This window comes from Aythya ferina (genome assembly GCF_964211825.1).
Source record: "Aythya ferina genome assembly, chromosome: 7".
Taxonomy (NCBI): Eukaryota; Metazoa; Chordata; class Aves; order Anseriformes; family Anatidae; genus Aythya; species Aythya ferina.
Genome location: NC_140302.1, coordinates 22,762,567 through 22,783,315, shown reverse-complemented (window position 1 = coordinate 22,783,315; position 20,749 = coordinate 22,762,567). Strand labels below are relative to the sequence as shown.

At 33.4% G+C, this 20,749-nt stretch overlaps 1 protein-coding gene across 4 annotated transcripts in view; it reads left to right on the top strand.

Moving 5' to 3' along the window:
• ADGRA1 (adhesion G protein-coupled receptor A1) overlaps window positions 1–20,749 on the top strand; it is a 284,313-nt gene that overhangs the window by 127,805 nt on the left and 135,759 nt on the right. For all 4 annotated transcript variants that reach the window (XM_084525901.1, XM_084525899.1, XM_084525898.1 and 1 more), the window contains exons 7-8: window positions 6,563–6,776; window positions 18,492–18,656. In XM_084525901.1, coding sequence (XP_084382027.1) covers window positions 6,563–6,776; window positions 18,492–18,656 — 379 coding nt within the window. The remainder of the gene's footprint in view (window positions 1–6,562; window positions 6,777–18,491; window positions 18,657–20,749) is intronic.

Below are 20,749 nucleotides of genomic sequence, written 5' to 3'. Positions count from 1 at the left end.
TGAACCGACACAGATAATTGAAAGACCTGTACCAGTGGACTGTGACAGTCTGGAATCATTGTACATAACTGAGGATGAATCCAGGGACTGCTACTTCTGTTCAGCTCCATGCAGCAGCATCTACGTTCATATCAGTGCCCCAATCCACTGCCTCTGCTATGTGTGCTCAAGAGATATGCACCCTTTCTCTCTCTTTTTCTTTTTCTGTTTTTTTTTTTTTTTTTTTTCCAGTTGACAGGTCTTCACAGGAGTCAGAAATCTATAACTGAAAGTAAAGCAGTATAATGTGCCTGAAGTTTTTCTCTTATATTACTATCTACCTTTTTTTTCTTAATTATATTGTAACATTTCAGTGTAGCACTTAGCATTACAAATTAAACTTAAAGCTATGGTTTAATTATGAGATACTGAAAAAAAACCAAACACGTCTATTTATGCTCCTGCCTGAAAAACATGTGATGGTGGAAGGGACTGATAAAATGGTGTGAAACACAAATAGAAGATTATTTTTTTTTTCTGCAGTAAATGAATATGGTCCAAAACCTTCTTGTCCCAAGTCCAAAAGACTATCTCATATAGATGTGTTTAATACATCTTGGCATCTGTATTTTCTTAATATTATGTTAAAACTGGAGCCAGGCAAAGCTTTTATTAAAACTGAAGCTTGGCTCCAGTTTTCTATTTGTTCTTGACTTAGCGCATAGGATGGTCTATGACCTTCCACACCAAACCTTTTGTTATTCTCAGAAAATTCTGCAATACGGAAATTGGCATTGATGTATTGGCACCTCCCCTTCTTGGCAGAACTGTCCCTCACAGCAATTCAGATCACTCTGTTTTCTTCAGGTCTGTTCAATAAGTATCAACAGATGTAATTTGCTTCATCAGCAATTCAATTTTTTAACTAATATTTTTCAATTTATTTTTCCTCATTTTCATCTGTCCTTTTATTGGACCTGTTCCTTTACTTTGTCCTCACTTCTAGCTTCTCCCCACTGTGCTTTCCATGCACATTTCTTTCCCACTGAGATTGTATACAAATATTAGAGCTCTAACTCACACTTTTGTCAGCAGGATGTGCCACACTCTGTAGGCACGCTCAATTCAAATACAAAGCCCATTGGCAATACAATAAATCAAGTGATTAACAAGAAGCAAAATGCCAACTTCTGTTATTTTTTGTTGTTATTACCGTTGTTTGTTTGTTTTTCTGTCTAAAGCTTGTGGTGCACTGTAGCAAACTGATTTTTTTACTGAGATGCACAGGAGTCAATGGTATATCCTTAGATGTTCACACTGTAATACTGCACAGATGCAGGGGCAACCTGGAGAGACCTGTGGATTTTCCTGTTTCTGAATGTATAAAAGCTGCCAGTATGGACAAAACTAGTTAATGAGGGTTAGAAGCTACTTAGCTATATGGAGCTGCCCATGCTACTGTATAAGCAGGAGAAAATGCAACAAACTAGGTAGGATGTGGCTTCATTTTCTGTGCTCATGTCTCCAGCATCTTGTATTTGTCATGCTGGACAATGACTAGCCAACTTTCTGCAGTGCTGATGGAAATTTGTTGCATAAGTCAGCTTTTCTGCATATTCATCCAGGAAACAGTAATGTCCATTCCTTATAAGTGCATACACTTTAAATGTAATCATATAGTATTTAAAATGTAACTAAAATATGGATTAGAGATGCATTGTACATCTTTAATGTATTTGTACAACATAGGTACAAACATTTATCTTCCATGTATCTTCAGATAGCAGTATTTCTTTCACATTCTTCTCTTTTCCATTTTTTAAAACAATGAATAGAAAAGGTCAACATTAGAATGAAAATCAAACCATTTTTTAAAATATCAAGAAATGAAATGAATGGAAAAAAAGCAGAAAATCTGAAATACGCATCATAAATTGTTTTGTAAAGTTACTTAAGGCACAAACAGCAGAACATGTCCTCAAAGCTTCAGTGCACCTTGCTGTTAATCTGTTTTAGCTAATGGTTATTAAAAAAAAATCTATTTTATTTTTCAGCTTCATATACATATTGGGACACTGCATGCATTAAAATGTGCACAGATACACTCTCTGTGAGAAATGATACTCTGATTCAGTGGTATTTGTGCAACCTGATTCCTCCTCCATATGCCCTCAGTATTCTAGTCTAGAACTAATCTGAAATGCAAGATTCAATAGCAAAAAAACCAGGACCTTCAGTCAATAAAACCCTTTTCTGCTGAGAAATGAGAGATAAAGAAAAAGATGTAATTACTGTAATGACAAGTTAGACCTTTAGATTCATGTTGCAATCAGTGATTCCTGTGGTGCTCTGCTGCAATCATGGTTCAGAGCTGACTAGAGAGAAGACAGGTAAGGACTGTAAAACCCTTCAGCAGCCCTTGATCTAAGTGCCTATAGGAGATTCACACCCCTTATTTGCAGATGGTGTTTTTTACTCCAGACCTGAGGGCAGCGATGTGGATTGTCTTGGAAGGAGAATCTTGGAAGGAAGGAAGAAAGGAAGACCCTTTAAGTTAGTCCCTTCCCTCCCAATAAAACCACAGTAATCTGTAAATTATTTTTAATTTTATGAGACAGTTGTATTTGCCTTCATTATATATATATATATATATATGTATGTATGTATATATATATATATATAATGAAGGCAAATACATATATATATATATTACAAATACATTATATATATATATATATATGTATATATATATATATATGAGCCTCAGAGTTTATATGTATTTATTTGGTCTTCAGTAATCACCTAATCAAAGAGAAAATTTCTCTTGCACAGGGATATGCTTGCCAGAGCTGTTATATTTCACATGCTGTCAAATCAATGCCAAAATCATTCCAAATACTCTTAGAATCTCTGCCTTTCGTACTTCTTTACCCTCAAAGTCAAGCTTGAAAACTTATCTGCAGCATTGTTAAATACTTTGCATTGGTAAATACTTTTATTTTTATTATGAATCTGAAGGATTGTTGAATTATGGACTAAAATATATATTTTCAGTACCGATGCTGATGGAACTATACAATCTTTTCATTTGGGATAAAGGGTATTGGCCCTAATCCTGAAGCTCTTATTTGTGCAATTAATCCTTGTCTCTGTGAACTGTCACGGAAGTTAACTGGAACTTTTGCATGAGTAATAGTTGCAGAATCAGCCCCAGTCATTTTTTTTATAGACATCACAGATTAAATGCAGATGTTTTGTAGATGTACTTAAATGCACCTTCCATGCTCTGCAAATTTCATAATCCATAGAAATTTTGGTAGTTTTATTTTAAAAATTAGTTTGCAGCATTATTTGTCAATTTAGCCAAACCAAATATGTGCATTCTGAAAGGATTCAGCTGGACAGAAGTATATTCAATCCAATTGGTAAGCCAAAAGTATGTTTCATTCACTTTGCATTTTTGTTGGCACTTGGACTTGCAAAGAAAAAGAAAATGAATAGGTTGTTAATATGATTGATGTCAATAAAAGGATAATTTTCTTCTTTCTGATATACTATATTAAAAAAAAAAAAAAAGTTTCATTTATTTCTGTTCATTAAGTGTGAAAGTCTGCTCAGAACACTTCATTCATACTCCATTTTTGAGTTTGGTCTGATTCCCAAGGCCAAGCAATAGAAGCAATAACAGGAGAGCCTTGAAGATCAACTATAAAGGCAGAGATAAAGTCAAAGAGTTAGTGTTATACCTATAGCACCCACATGTCAGGCAAGTTATTTAGTTTGACTTAAAAAATATTGATACTATAGTTTGTGCTTTTACTACTACCTCATAACTACATGGTACACCATGTCATTCACTGCCTGAGCAAAAACTTACATTTATCCTCAGTTAAAAATGAGAAATGTTTTCATGAGAAGTATTTTATTTCTGCAAGTTTTGTATATTGTTGTTGTAGCTGTGACAGTGTGTTTAATTTTTTGGACTCTGTTTTCATTATCTTTGATTGGGGGATTTGAATGTAGCCAGAAAAACAGAACATTCAGTCAATTTACAGCTAAATTTCACAACATAACTTTTGCTTATACTCCATAATTGACTTCATGATGCAATATAAAGATTGCAGCCTTTTGGAGAAAGAGATTGACATCTCAGTCTTCAGGTAAAAACCTTTAATACAAATGACCAAGCCTGTAGCTATTATGAATGTGGTAGTAATCTGGTCTACCTTCTCTTTCCCTTAGAAGTCAAAGAAGGTATAAAAATACTTGGTATATTTCACAAAATTTTTATTAATGCATCCATGTCCACCAACAGGCACAATCAGAGGATAAACCACAGGATGTATATGCAAATAAGGAGTGATATCTGAAGCCTGACCTTTTTAGTAACAGCAAACTTGCAACATTTCAGTAGATAGCAGTTAGTCCCTTAATCCTCTGTATGCTAATGCCAGGTAGCAATATCACATATTCACTCATGCACAAATCCTGTGTATTATGCTGGCCAGCATTCTTACTCTATAAAAAAAGTAGAAGTGATCCCTCTCACTGTTTATTCAAAGTAGGTGATGAACATACTATTTAACATTTAAATTCCCCAATAGTATTGAGAGCCAAAAGCTAGATTTAGAAATGCAGTTTCTCACAGTTTAACTGATCCAAAGACAACATCTGAACAGTGTAAAGAGTGGTAGAGTGGGATACTGAGTAAGGGGAGCAACAAACACTATCAGTTATACACAAACATTAGCAGTTCTAAAACAGGTGATTATGGCTTGCAATCTGGTTAGGCATGGGTAAGGTCCTCTGTGCATATGTTATGGGAAATAGAGGATTTTGAAGAAAAAGTTTAAGATAAGATAAGATTGTAGGCAGTGAAATGGAAAAAAAAAAAAAAAAGTTCAAGTACTTGTCAGGAAAATAGGTGGTTGAGATAGTCACTATTGGTGCAAATGTGGAAGAATGACCTTTCAACTGACAGCTCTGTTGGCTGGATAGATAATAATTATGACCAGTCTTTAAATTGAAGCAGAAGGAAAATAAGGGAGAAGACACAGCTTTAGAAGTTCTTTTTTCTCACCAAGTTAGAAGGATTTCTAAGGTGCAGGGCAGTAGGTATTGTGTCTAAGATGAGATTGCAGTAATAAAGTTTAAAAGTGACCCAGGCTCAGTCAATTATTTTGGCATTGTATGCTGAAGTGAAAAGGTTGTATTTTAGGAATTATCATGCAGGATCACCATGGTAGTGTCTTCCTCAATCACATATGTGAGTCCTTAGTATTTTTATTGCCATTAGAATTTTTATGTGATGATAACAGTGTCAAAGGTAGTAATTTTCTTCTCCTACTTAAGGAGACTGTATCAGAAGAAAGAAAATAAGGTATTCCTTTATTCCTTATTATCCCATAAAAGACGACCTTCTATTCTTCTTTTAGATGCAGATCATCTGTTTCAATACCTTCCCTAGAATGCTTATTTTCAATCTTCTGCTATTGATTTAAAGAAATCACATTAATCTCACAATGTATAGAAAATATTTTACAGGAATTGCATTTAGGTTGTTTCAGGGTCTAGAAATAATAAAAAAGGAAGGAAAGAAATACCATGTAGAGATTCAGTCTTAAGGGATGCAAAATTCAATTACTGCCAAATCTGTGAAATTAATAGACTTTCAGCAGTCCCAAAAAGGCATATGCCTTCCAAAAGTACAATGCTATTTATTTTTTAATTGTCCTTACAAATTTGGGTATGTGCTGATAGCAGCTGGTTTTTTTGTAAGACTCTGCTTAGAACAAGAATATTCAATATTCTTCTTATTAGGGTATTTCTTGGGGAAAGACAAGAGAGAGAAAATTCATGAAGATAATGATATGTGCTGTGCTAGAAAAAGTAGGAAGAGATTCTTAGATAAATATTTAATCTTGAGTAAACATCTAGAGAGTGAAGATGACTTGTAGAAGATGCAAAAGGAAGCAGGGACAGTTAAATAAGAAATCATAATGGCAGTTGAACTTGAGGGGAAAGTTTAACTTTCATTATTAGTCATATCAGTATCTAAATCCCAGGCATGAGAGATAGTTTAGGATCTCTACAGTGATTAATTTTTTTCAGTGGGAATTTCAGCCTCTGACACTGATATGATCTTGTAAATGTTAATCGTATTTATACTAATATGTTGTGGTTTTTTTGTTTGTTTGTTTGTTTTTTCCCTTTAATTGGAAGAATGATTTTTGTCTGTATTAAAGCATCCTGCTTTTGATCAGAAAGCAGCATCAGGCACTCTCAAGAGATCCTTTTTAACCCCAGCCATGCTGTGAACTATTCTGTGAAATCCATCTTCTGTAGATATTCTAGTAATCTGATCTCACACTAATGAAAGAAATATGATCTCTATAACTAACATCATCAGACTCAAGTGGGTAGTTTGTGGGTATATATTTTATATTAGTGCTTTCCTATTAAGATCTATGAAGCTAGAATTGTATACTTTACAATATTCATATTGTACATCTTACAATATTCATTGGAGAGGAAATCATTGTGAGAGTTTTTTTCTATTTATTTTTGTTTGCTTTCCTTGCAGCTGGGCCTCTGGAACTTCCTCTTTTTGAGCTGATCCCATCACAAAGACAAGTTGTTTTTCATGGAGATCGCTTGCCATTTCAGTGTACTGCAACTTACGTTGACAATACTACCCAAGTACATTGGTACCATGCTGGTCGTCTTATTGAAACAGATGAAGAGAGTGGCATATTTGTGGAAGACAGCATCATTCATGACTGCTGCTTAATTACACGGTAAAGTATACACATCCCTTGTACTATTCAGACTTGTAGACAAGGTGAACAGATGCTGATGTGAAAAATGCAGAACAGGCTTCCGTAAAAAGAAGCAACAATTAATATAAATGATATTTGGTAATGAAAGTATTGTTCTAGTTTTGCATCAGTTTTCCCTTTAAAATCTGATTTAATACATTATTATAAATTCATTTATTTATCTTTATTTTTGGTTTTCATGATAGTCTAGGTTTGTATCTAAAAGCTGCTAAACTGTTGCACACATCCTTTTGTCCTCTGCCAATTTTCATCACTGATCAAAAAAAGTCTTATTCTGTGTAGAAGATGGAGTGAAAATAGCTATGCTAATTAGCTCTGGTTCATCATTAACTTCTTTTCACTCAATCACTTTCTATTAATATAATTGACCTGAAATGCTTCTTGAACCATCAAATGAAAATTATGAAGGGAGTCAAATTAATTCATCTCCACTGGGGTCTTTCAGTATTATTGATTTTAACTTAATCTGCTCACTGGTTATTTTGACCCCTTTTGGAGTCCTGTAGATCTAGAGGTGTGGATCTGGCCTAACAGCTGCTGGCTTTTTTATAATACCAATGTGTAGGGCTGTGGTGGATAATGAAAAAGACTAATTAGTATGGTAATGTCAAGTGCATAAGCTATTACATAACTGCCAGGTCACTTAAATTAAAGCATGTTCTTCTCATTTCCACAATATCAAAATTAAAAATCATGCTGTTAATCACCTGTTGTTTTTCTACTGAATTATATGTTGTAGTAGGTAAGCAATTCATAGCATAGTAATATACTGAAATAAATTCTCAAATTAAAATTATTTTTTTAATTGCTGTCCTCTTTAAAATGCTATAGTACAGAAGTATGTAGAAGTATAGAAGCTTGCCTGAATTTTCCTTTATACTGCTATATTTTTGTCAGACCTTGAAATAAAAAACCTTGTCCACCATAAGATTTTAATAAGAATTAAAGATCGGCTACCTACCTCATTTAGTGTGCTATTAAACCAGCAAAGTCGATGCTTACATTGTAGTACGCAACAGGACCAGGCATTCAGAAACAGTGTTCTCTAAATACCTTGCAGCATTTGCTATTATATAATGGAAAAAAAATTACTTGACCTGTCCAAACTGTGATACGCACTGACAAAATAAGAAAAAAAACCCTTCAGATTAAACTCAGAATCTCTAAACAATTACTTAAAAGCTTAAACCATTTTCACTGTCCTTTTATTTGAGCTGTATGTTTTACTTCACAATACAGGAGGGGCATCAATGCTTCATTTATTGTACAACATGGTTCTCGTCCAGAAAAAACTGACAGTACTTAAGCAAACATGGCTCTGCCTTTATCGAGGGGCTGATCAGAATTAACTCAATGAAGGCATGGGGGCCCTGTGCTTTTGAAAGTAGCAAAAAACATAATATTTTGAACTCAATGATTTTATTTATATACATTATAGATATGCATTGTATCTTCATATTGAAAATGAGAAAACATTTGTCAAGTTATGATTGTAAAAACTCCTGAGCATTTCTTAATTTTAATCTCATCTTCAAGACCATGCTACAACTCTGTTAATATCACATTTTTACACTTTAAAATAATAGTTTGCTTATCACATGTTAGAATAGTATACATTAATATGCTTGTTACATGCTATTATACACTGTTTAGTGGAACACTGTGAAACATCAGAAAGACTATGCCCTCCCGAGGTTATCATATGCTGTACATAAGATTTGGATTTAAAAAAAAGGTTATTTAAAATCAGTTCGTACAGTGTCATATTTTCCCTTCCTATACCTACTCTTTACAGCAATTGTCTGCTCTCTGGCTTTATGTGATTGCACTAAAAGATAGGTTTTGGTTTGTGCTGGTAAGCAATTTAAAGATTTCTGAAGCTAGTTTCAAACAAAGAGGTGTAGTGCAGTTCCAAAAGCTGCTTATTCAAACATTTTTAAGTGGTTATTTTATTGGGTAGTTCCAGATATTTCTGGACATGTATTTACAACACAAACGTCATACTAAACCCTTCTCTTTTATAAACTCTCACAGGAGAAGGATGAAATAACCGTGTGTATTATTTTTCTCCTATGATAAAGGAGAATAAACTAAAATAAATGTTTTTGTTACAATAATTAAGCTAAAGTTTTGAACTGTATTCTGGCCTGTGACATTTTTCTTGGCAAAGAATATTCACTTGCAGGAGATCTTGAGTAGGTGTTTTCAATTCTGCTGCTAGCTCACATTTACCATTTCTTGCCAATGATAATAATATTTGATTCTGTTCATGTTGAACTTCTGTCATTATTCCTGTGTATAAATGTCATAGACATACATGAAAATGTGAAAGTGATATGGAACTAATTTCCTATCATCTGAGAATGGGTCAAGCTGAAATTGTGACTTTTGTTTATATGAAGATGGCTTAATTTCTTAAGTCTGTAATATTAGATTAAGAACTTGATGAAATGAAGAACTAAGAAATTAAGAACTAAGAAATTAAGAACTAAGCTGAAATGAAACAGTCCATATCCCTGAAACCACATAGATAGAGGGATTATGTACGGTTCCAAGCAGCACAGCATCTTTCCCTACTTGCCACTGTTCCCTTTCTGCATCTGGGGCAGCTGGCAGGACAGTTATTAATATATTAAACTAAAGAAAAATATATTATATTTTAATTTTATGAACCAAGCAACTCCATAGTAGTGTGAGATTTTAATTTTCAGGAGTTGCTTATTTACCCCATACACCATAATGACTATTTTAGTGTCTTTTTAGTTCTATTCTATAAATACTTGTGCTGAGTGTTTAATAGCAGTTATGTCTGACAGCTGTAATGGCTGCTCTGGGAACATTACAGTTCACACTGGCTGTTTCTAAAAACATTAAACTGTACAGAAAGTTAAGAACCCATAGAAAATTATGTTACAACTGGAGAAACTAACATGCTCTTAACTAAACCTAGGACAGCAGGTATTAGTGTAAAATAAGTTCTTCACAAGTCATTTTTCATAGTGGTGTGTAGATTTGCCATTGGAAATTGAGACTTAGGTCTCAGTTGTGACACTCACCCTCCCTCCCCCCCCAAAAAAAAAAAAAAACACAACACATCCACCAACAACAAACACACACACACACACACACATATATATATATTAATCAATAACTCTGTGCAAACTATTTCAGTCTTCTAAATATGGTTGCCAACTGCAGTCTTTTTAAAAATGATAATAATTAATAATAATGATGATGAAAAAGAACTAAGCTTGAATGTATTTACTTATTTATTAAAGCATATAGTACTTCCTTACATTTTGACAGCAGTCAGCTGCCACTATGGGATGTTAAAAAGTATATAATGAAAGAAATAGAAATGTTTGGGAGGCAACAGTATGGAACTACAACCAATTACTTTAGGTGTAATATTGATAAGGACATCAATAATGTAATATTGATAAGGACATCAAAGTAGCTTTCTGAAATGTGTATACACATTTAAATATTTATTCATAAAATGTGTATACACATTTCAGAAAGCTACTTTGAGAAGTATATGGTTATTTGAAAATAGCCAAAACCTTCCCCTGCAAAAGAAATGTCTGATAGCAAAGAAGAGCACCAGATTACGATCCACTTGTAATAATGAAGAATCAGGGAGACAAATTAAAAGCAATACAATATTGTGGTTCAAAAACTATGATAATATTTTTTGTAATCTAAATGTTCTTCTAAATCAGAGTAAGGATTTGGAATTTGACTGAAACAGTTTCACTAAAAGAATAAGGGTAATTCAAGATGTGGTTAGTGAAAGAAATTGAATATGAACATGTCGGTGCCAAAGTATACAGGTAGTATCATGACAAGTTGGTGATGCACACAAGCAAACTGTATAAGAAAGAAGAAAACAGAGAAATTCAGGGAGAAAGGAAGAAATTCTTTGTCTATTTTTTGTGGAAAGAATCCAAATGACCCCTGGACTCTCTTAACAGTTTATGGCAAGAATACATCTGGAAGAGCTGCAAAGCAAGCAGAAATGGCTCAGACAAATATTAGGTTAACGAGCAGTCTGAAAATGGTATGTCAGTGATGAACACATTGGTTGCACAACTGAAAGTTCAGACATATTCCAAATCATGGCAAAATATTGCAGGTTCACTCCATGTGAGATTAAAAAAATAAGTGAGAGAACAGATCCAAGGAATCTGATTGTGGTCTGTGTTCTGTGTTCTGCTGTCATAAGCATTTGGAGATTGATGAGCAGCTGCAGGTCATACTGAGAGGCTAGGGGAGTGCAGCAGAAATTGTTTAGTACTGATATTTTGTTAGTGCACCTAATTGACTCTATTTGACCCTTAGCTGTCAAGCAGTTAGGAAAGAAATGAAGCAAAATAACCATTTAAATTGTAAATCAATGTTTCTATGTTGTTTTGTGATTACTTCAAATGCTGCAGTCAACAGTCTGTGGCTTACTTCAGGCACTGCTGGAAGTAAAGGACCAGTGACAGATGTACCTTTACCAGAAAAGTTCTTGTGCTTCAGACAGGAAGATAATATTGAAAATTATTATGAAAAGCATATGCTAAGGATTTGATTATCAGGGATTAAGAGAATCTTCATGCTAATTAATTAAGCTTAGGCTTTTTCTTTACCATGCTTTTAATTATCTGAATAAAACCAAATGAAAGCTTTACTACAAGTCAGTTTGGGGAATAATATAAAATATAACCTGTGGAAAAATTGGCCAATAACATGAAAAGCAAAACCAGCAACTCTCTGTGATTAAAGGAATGGACATCTGAGTATTATGCTGTGCCATAAAAAACATAGGCTTCTTTTGGGGAACTGTTTAGCAAAATATGGTTGAAAAACAGAATATTTTAACAGAAAAAAAATATGAGTTAGAATTTCTGCCAGATACAATGAAATAAATAGAAAAGCAGTAAGTCAAAACTATAAAGTAAATAAATAACTAAAAACATCATAGAGTCTGTCTAGAATGCTTTAAAATTATTTTTTTTTTTTGAGACCATGCTAAGTTGCCTTGCACACTCTGTACAATAAATGCAGTGTTGATTTTGTCCTCTTATTTCCATTTCTGCCTATTTCCTAAAATTATGGGCCCATCCATCCGTATCACTGAAATGAACTTTTAAGGTCAGCTTAAAATGCAACTGTGTAACTGAGGAGATACTGCAGTACAGCAGCGCTTTGGACTGAACATTCCAGGACAGTATTTTTTGAAATTATTTTTCCTGTGAGCTCTGACATAAGGTGTAATTATACACTTTCTCTCAGTCCAGGCAGTAGTTTGTAAGCCTCTGAACCAGCTGTGATTATCAGAGCAATCCACCATACAAATAAAATAATCTAATTTTTAATTGTTTATGATATTTTGATTAGCTGACTCTTGGCCATCACAAAATAACATTTATGCTTCTGGAGTAAGAATAGAGATAGTTCCTGAAGTTCTTCTATAGGAATCTGCTCTGTCTTGCCTCTTTTATTTGTTCTTCCCAAATTTCTTACAGCTCAGCCAATAAAATAATCAGTATTATAGCCCCACTACTCAAAGGTTTAATCCATTAAGTAAGTATTCATTAAAAAAAAAAATCTGTATTTGTAACATCACCATTAACAGGTAATTGACAATGGAGGGTGGGAAGTTCTGGCAAAGTCGTGGTATTTTTTTATTACTTTTTATTTTTTGGGGGGCGGGAAGAGGAAATGGGGAGGGAGGAAAGGAAGGGGCACCTGCTCCCAGTGGCATGTAATCAAATAATCAAGACTTGTCATAAGTAGGTTAACACTTACAAATCATCTGCCAAATATTTTCCCTAAAAGGCTTTTTATGCAATTTTGACTATTGGACTGATTGTCATAGTGTTATTTTTGTCTAAGAACCTCTGCTACTGTACAGATCATAAGAGTTATGCTAATGAAATAAAGCTTTCTCTGGATATAATATTGCAGACTACTTAAGGGCAAATGAAAGGCATACAGCAGGTGTAGCTGTATTTCCTGAGAAGGCTGCAGTTGTATGCATCCTGTAGTCAAGCAGTTTGCTGTTAGAATAAAATTAATAGCAATAAACATAAATTTTAGCATCCCAAACCTTTCACTTAGTGACGAGGCAGTTCAGTGATAGACATGTGATTCATGAAGTATTTAAATAAGCCCTGGTTCAGGAATACACTCTTCATGTAGCTGTATAGCACTGTGCCATAACAGACCTGCCAGTTGCCTGAAGGTTTCTTCAGCAAGAGAAAGCTTTGGGTGCTCTACAGCTTTTGATAACTTTTTTTTCCTTCTCTACTTTAAGTTCTCTGCTAGCTGGACTGGCATATATTGACTCTAGAGTTGTGGGAGTATGAAGATAAATGCACCTTCATGCACACTGAGCAATGCAGCAGACAGGTTGTCTCTACCTGGCAAGATAGAAAAGAATCATAAAACATACCAAGTCAATTGTATCTGTTAGAGCGATTTAGAACATAGCAGACTATTTCTGAAAATGGTATGGTATAGTTACTGTAGTATTAGCATTATTTGTTTTCAGAATTTTAAGAGACAAATTGATGGCACATAAATGGGGGTCACAGGTTCATTGACATCCACTTACAGAAAATGCATCTTACCACTGGGCAAATGTTTATATAAAAAATCGATAATATTTTGAACATTTACATTTCAGTCGATGTAATTTGAGCAACACAAAGGAAAATACAGTAATTTGGTTTACTAACTAACACAAAGGTCTTTTCTTCCATTTTGAAAGTAGATATTTCTTTGTTTTTCCTGTCAATATTTTGTCAAGAAAATCAGCTCTTTTCCATTGGCACCTCTGAAGTGAAATCCAAGTAAAATACTAACATGAACATTTAAATTATGTTTAAAGTAAGTTATAGCATGCTAAGCTTATTGCATAGCTTCTGATGGCATTAAATGATAAGTTTTGCTTTGGTTTTGTATTAAATCAGAAGAAACAGAAAATTGTGTATTTCCTGTGTGTATGACAAATTGATTTGTTAAAGAGTACCAGTTTTAATCTTTAATCTATCTTTTTTACTGCTGTTGGCCAGATAGAAAGTTTTGTTAAAGGCCATCAGCTTTCTGAAGCTGTTTTTTCAGGGGTAAATAAGTAATTTTGTCAGAGAGATCAAACTAGCAATTGAGGTTCAGTTAAAGTGCCTAGATTTACACATTCTCCCTTAATTTTCTGTGTTTTAACATTATATCCCTTGTGAAAGGCTGTATTCCAAGCAGCAGTGTACTCTGGAGACTCATTTTTAAAGTTTTGTGTTAGTATTAATAATTAAAGGTGGTATGTGTTGGATGCAGGTTATGCAGGCCTTCTGCCAGAACTATAGAAAAGCATTCTCTTACCTATCTGAAGAAGAGTGTTAACTGTGTTTTTGTATTTAATTTTTATTTTTTTCTCAAGAAGAGTGGTTGGTTAAGACTCATCCAGTCTTAAAGGAAATCAAGCCAGACTTTAAAACCTTTCCCATGGAGAGCCAATCAAAATGTGGTGTTGAAGTCTCATCTTTATTTGTTACTGTTTCCTAGCATGCAAATGAGTGCTGGGACCTACAGTAAATGTCACTAAGGTATTACTTTAGGACATGGTTGAGTAATTTTGCATAATGAGACCTACTTCTGATTGTCTAATTAGTTATGCATAGCTGTAGCAATGCAAAACTATGCCTCAAATAGAAATCTTTTGTCTTAGGTTACTTTATTACGTGTGTATTGCTTCTGTCTGTATTAAGGTTCCTCTCTTTGTCCAATGCCACAGGCTTCTATTGAATATTATAACTTTTTCATGCAGTTGTATCAGCTCTACGTATTAATTAATTTGTCAATATGTCAGTTATTACAATTGACAAAGGAACCCTAATATGCATGAAATTTCACAGTGCAAAGAAGAAATATGTATCTTCTCTTTCTTATTTTCAGTGTTCTTTGGTTTACTGAGAAGGCCACTATGATTTCCAAAGAAAACATAAGAAAGGCTTGCTAGCCATCCTTTTGTTCCCATCAGGCAGCAGTCTTCATGTTCAGTTTGCCTTGACTCCACCTCATGAATGTCTGACTTTGTTTGCCGGTTGCTACGTCATAAATTTCCACAAAAGTAGCAGCTATCACTCCTCTGAGAAGTACTCATGAGTCTGATTGCTAGCGTGGAGTGAGCAGAAACTCTTTCTGATGCATAATCCATCTGTAGGAAAGCTGCATAGTAAATGCAAAATCATTTCGTTTGTGGCCTGACAGTTATTAGTTTTTGTGAGATAGGATAATCAAGTAAACTACAGTCAATGGTGCTCTTCTTTCCTAATGCTAATATGCTCTTATCAAGCTCCTAGAACACAGAGTTTTAGGAGAGTCCTCCAATGTTCTCAAGTAACAGGAGGGTTCCTGCCTTTTGTCAAGACTTGTTGACCAAGAAAGATCAAGAATGCCTTTCTACTGGCAGTACGAAAAACACTGGAAATTCTGGGGATGCTAATGTAATAGTGTCAAAACTTAAAATATGTATCCAACCTAACAAGGATTTAATGAAGAGGTTTAAAATTCTATGCAGGCCCACCTTTTGGTCTGCCAGGACTGTGGAATTGCCAAAATTATAGGCAAAGAAAGTGTTAAATAGATTAAGTTGACCTCTTTTTAAGAATTAAAACACTTTTTTTTTTTTTTTTTTTTTTTTTTATGTAGTCCCTTAAATTCTCCAGGGTAATAATCATTTGTTTCAATAACAATATTATAAAACAACTTGTTTCAATAACAGTTTCAATATTAGTCTTACTATCCAAATTGTTCTAGAGGAATATAAGTGCTTCATTTATAGTGGCCAGGTGGCTATTCAGGAAGTGATTCCATGTTTTGGTCATTACACAGCTTCTTCTATATTGTGTAAACTTATTTTGGTTTAACAAACATTCTAGTTCTGAAGAGCCACAGAAAATTAATTGTGACTTTGAGGATTTCCTTATCATTTTAGAGAGCTTGGACCAGAGTTCAAGTATTGTGTTTCTAGAAGAAGCAAAAATGATGTATCAGTAAATATTTGTCTGTGAAACTGGGAAACATCATCTAATTAATTGACAGGAAATCTGTCTAGTGACAGATAAATTTGCATCAGAACACACTTCAACAATTTAAATGAATAGAAAATGTACTCATTTTCTTCATATTTATTTATCTTCATATTGTTTACCTGTAAAACTGATATCTTCAAGTTTTCCTTTACTTTCTGTCTCCATCATTTACCTAAAATCACCATGGTTCCCAGTTTTATCAAATTTGCAGTACGATTACAGTTATTATAATATTATATTTTTATAATTATAATATTTGTATTTTTTTAATAATTTATATATAATATTATATTATAATGATTACAGCTATTTTATGTGGAAATCAAAAGATGAGCACGTTTCTCATACATTCTATGGACTTGGGATGTCTCTGGGACTTGCTGCCAGAGGTGAATTTTTATGCTGCTTATTGTTCCAGTGAAAAAGGTGCTTTCATAGATAATTGTTTTTGTAAGCTCTAGGAACATATTCTTTCTCAGCTGTCTATAAAGATGATGCAAGATGGTTGGAACGTATGAAACAGAAAACTTAATTTGAAATTTTTTATCAACTGGTTAATTTCACTGAACTTTTACAGCCTGAATGTGGAAAGATAGAGATAAGCTAGGAAGAGGTAGCTAGGAGGTTGCTGTTATTGGTCTTCCTCATCTGGTACTTCTTAAGAGATTAGTTGCTGCTGTTGATATGAAAGAAATCAGTTACTTTGAGCGGAGTTGGATAGTGAAGTTTTTTCTATTTTCTCTGCAATAAAAAACGTTAGAATTCATTGTAACAATGAAACTGGGGGATCCAGGCTACTTGGTGCTCAAATCCATGCTAAATAGGTGTTAGATTTTTAAAGGTAGTTTAATCATAAATTGGACAGAATTACCAGAGAATTACAGAAGAAATCTGGAGCAATTTAACTTAAAAGAAAAGCTATTTACCACAGGTTGGTTGTTTTCTGGAGAGCAAGATAACGGTCCTCTAGTAAGTATTTGAGAAAATCATCCTTCATTATATGCATCTTTCAAAGGGAAAATTATGTAAACAGCTGTCTAATTACTTCCTACCTTGATTGTGGTGTACTTATTTATATATAAGAAGAAGTTTATATAAAAGAATATTTGGTCCTTTCTTGTAGCAACATTGATAAAAGTGGATATATAATATACAAAGATTTGAACTGAAAAAAATGGCATTTTAGAGAAGTTTAAATGAGAAAAAAAATAAACTATATATAATTTTTCTGTGTATATATTTCAAAATATCAGGCTCCTTATGAAAGTACCAAAGGCCACAAGAACAGTTTTTTAAGATTTTGTTTTATATACAGATTTGAAATCAACTTAATAACTTTTGAATTCCGTGCTTCTGCTTTTTAAATGTATCTTCCTCTTTTGGACTGTACTCCATTTCTTCCCACAGAATTTCTAATTGTCTAAACCACAAAGAACATTCAGAAACCAGTCATTTGTGCAAAGCAAAATAAATACTTCAGATAACTACTACCTTTTCCTTCTTGCAGCTACTTTCAGAAGCTGTACTTTCTTTAAAACTACAGTAAAATTTATTTCTAAGCCAATGACAGATTTAAGATCTAATATATTACTTTCTTAAAATGTAGTAGTTAGCATTATTTTTGTCTGTGAGATCTATAGAATTACAGTAATTGGATAACATTCTTTCCCTGCTGAAGTTATTTGAAGAACTAAACTTTAACTGACTTCATTTGGGCCTGGGTTTCATCCATTAAAAGAATAAAATCTTCTAATTTATTTCAAAATATGCAGAAAATCCTAACAAAAATAGTTATAGGCAATTTTAAATGTTATTGAAATTATTTCCTCTGATTATGCATAGAATATTTAGCTTAGACAGCTAAACATTGGCACGGTGCAGTAATGTGCAATGTGCACATATTGTGCATATTTTAAGTGAAGCCACAAAGTGTCTCTATATTTAACATGTCTATCACTTTGATTATAAAGGGTTTATTCAAACTTAATTTATTGATATTAATAACTACATTTCACATTTGATGGGGGACAGTATGAAAGAAGTTCGTGAGTAGCACACTGCTAAAAGAAATATCAGCATCTGCCTCATCTCATTTTGCATTCATCAGGAAAATTATATATGGCTTCCAATGTCAGCGGCTATTCTAGAAAACTTGTCACGTGATGCCACAGGACAGCAGATTCTGGTTTTAAAATGCCATAGGAGCTCCAATCACAGCTGAAGGGAAACAGTCTCTGAGGACTGGTTGTGTTATCAACTCGAAATGTATTTCTGACTAGTGCTTGGTTATGCAACAAAAGCAGTATTTTATAATAACAGGGAAAGGGAGAATGGGGACTGATGCATAACTGTTCTTTTGTGATGACTTACAATCTCTGTTATAGCCTCTCATGACCTGAGATGTCAGTCCAAACTGGTGTTAAAATTTTAATACAAAACAATCACATACTGTCTGTCTATATAATAATAATATAAAGCAAAACCCATTTTTATGTTTTCACAGAAAACTTCTGAAGAGAAGTTAATGTCAGGAAACTACCAACAATCTTTATAAAACTAAGTATATTCAGTAATTAATCTTTTCTTTTTATAGTGAACTTATCCTATCTAGCATTGATATTGATGCAAGTGGAGATTGGGAGTGTCTAGTCAATAACTCCTATGGAAATAGCACTAAACAAGTAGAAATTGTGGTACTGGAAACGGCTGCACCTTACTGCCCTGCAGAAAGAGTTATTAACAACAAGGGAGATTTCAGGTATGAATTCCTGGTTTGGGAGTGATTTTCACATATGGACAATATCCATGTTTGCTGATACTACAGTGTCGAGTATGAATGTGTCACTTATTTTACTTGTCATTGTCAGGTAATAGAGTAAGAAGAAGGAGTACTGTGTGATTATTATGGGAAATAGCAGCTAGTGTTTCAAGAAAAGCAATGGTTTGTCTGAGGATCCTTCAAATTCCTCAGTGTGAGATTATGGAAAATTTAAAAAGGTATTGGCACTTCATAGCTAAATGCAAGAAGGTTAATAATTGTTCTTGGTCTTTTTGAAATTATGTAATATAATGACACTACAATAAAGCATTAAATGATTAAATCTTCAGTACTTTCCTAATCTATTCCAGTTCTGACTAGTTTTATTCAGCTGAGATTAAAAGTAACAAATACAAAACTGTTACTAAAATACTTTGCCGAAAAGAATCAAACTAGTGAGTAAAAGTATTTAGTAAAAGATCGTTTGAGGTATTATATAACATGATTAGAAAACACATCCATCTTTCTGTCTGAATCTTATAGTCTCTGCACAATATTGTTGATACGTAATTTTTGTTTCATCTTTACTTTTATTGCTATATGTCATTTTTTTGTTTGTTTGTTTTTAATTTTAAAACCCCTAAACTGAAAAAAAAAAATAATAATCAAGGATTCTTTAAATTTGGCATTGTTTTAGATTGGCTCTAAAAACACTTCAATGATATGCATAAAGCTCTTAAAAATAAAATATCATTACCTGCTTGACAATAACACTGATGTATGATGGCATTCCCATTGAGAAATCAGGAAGGTAATTTGTTACCAGGCGAATTAGAATAAGAATTCAGCTTGAATAGTTAATTAAAAGGAAAGTAGCTGAGAGAGGAAGCTTTTCTTAAACACCAGAACTTTCTGTACATACTTTTGACTTTAAAACTTCTAATTGGGTCTTTTAAAGATATATACACCTTCATAGGATATATATCCTATGAAAGGTGTATATATCCTATATATATCCTTCATAGGATATATATCCTATGAAATAACAAATAATGTCTTAAAAAAATCTTTTTGATAACAACTTAATGCACATGTGTGTTTTGTTTTGTTTTGTTTTCCATAAAATTACATCTTTTTATTAATAAATATATATATATAAATTCTACAGACCGTGCTAACACCAGGGGCATTTTTGTCATTTTATATAAACCAAAAGAACGGGAGTGTGCTTTTCTCTCCCTATTGATCACCTTTCCAGAAGTCTATATAAATTTATTTTTAAAATGTATATTAAAAGGATGCTGAGTCCATAGATTCCTTTAGCATTTCAAGGGAATGAATTTAGAATTATAGGGAATTTATCAGGGTCAAACTTAGCATTAACACTTGAAACTATTTCAAAGGTTTACCCTCAGAGATACAGATATCTCACCAGTAATTTTTCTTAGAAAGGTCTTTGAAGTTTTGATAATGCAGCAAGTAGAAAGGGTTCCAACACAAAAGCAAAGCTAGAAAGAACAGTTCTTTTATTGGGAAAAAAAAAAAAAAAAGGAAAAAGAGAAAGGCATCGGCTGTTAGGTTCCTTTAGTTCATCAGCCTAGGTGGTATTTATAATTGTATAACTGCAGTAAGAATTAGGCACTCTGAGTCACAATGACCTGGCCTTATGTACCAAGAGTTTTTCTCTATGATGGCCATCTTTTGCTCATATTTTGTTTTTCAGCTCACTAGAAGAACATTCTGAAATGCAAACAGTAATGTTGCATTGCCCTATTATTCCTAGTCAAAAAGGCCAGATTCTGCAATCTGTGCTACGACTTGATGTGCCTTACTTTTAGAATAGCCTCTTTTAGTTTTACTTTTGAGGTATGGTGTTACTCAGTGTGGCCCAATTGAATTAATACTATTTTTTTTTACTGAAATAATATTTCATCTCAAGTGAGTCAGAGTCAAAAGGAGAATATAATAATATTGTACATATTTCATTTTTTGTGACAATCCTTTCATGTTTCATTTTGCATCAACTTTTCACATCACATGAATTATTCTAGTGACAGTTAGCTATGACATAAAAATACTTTTCTTCTTACCTT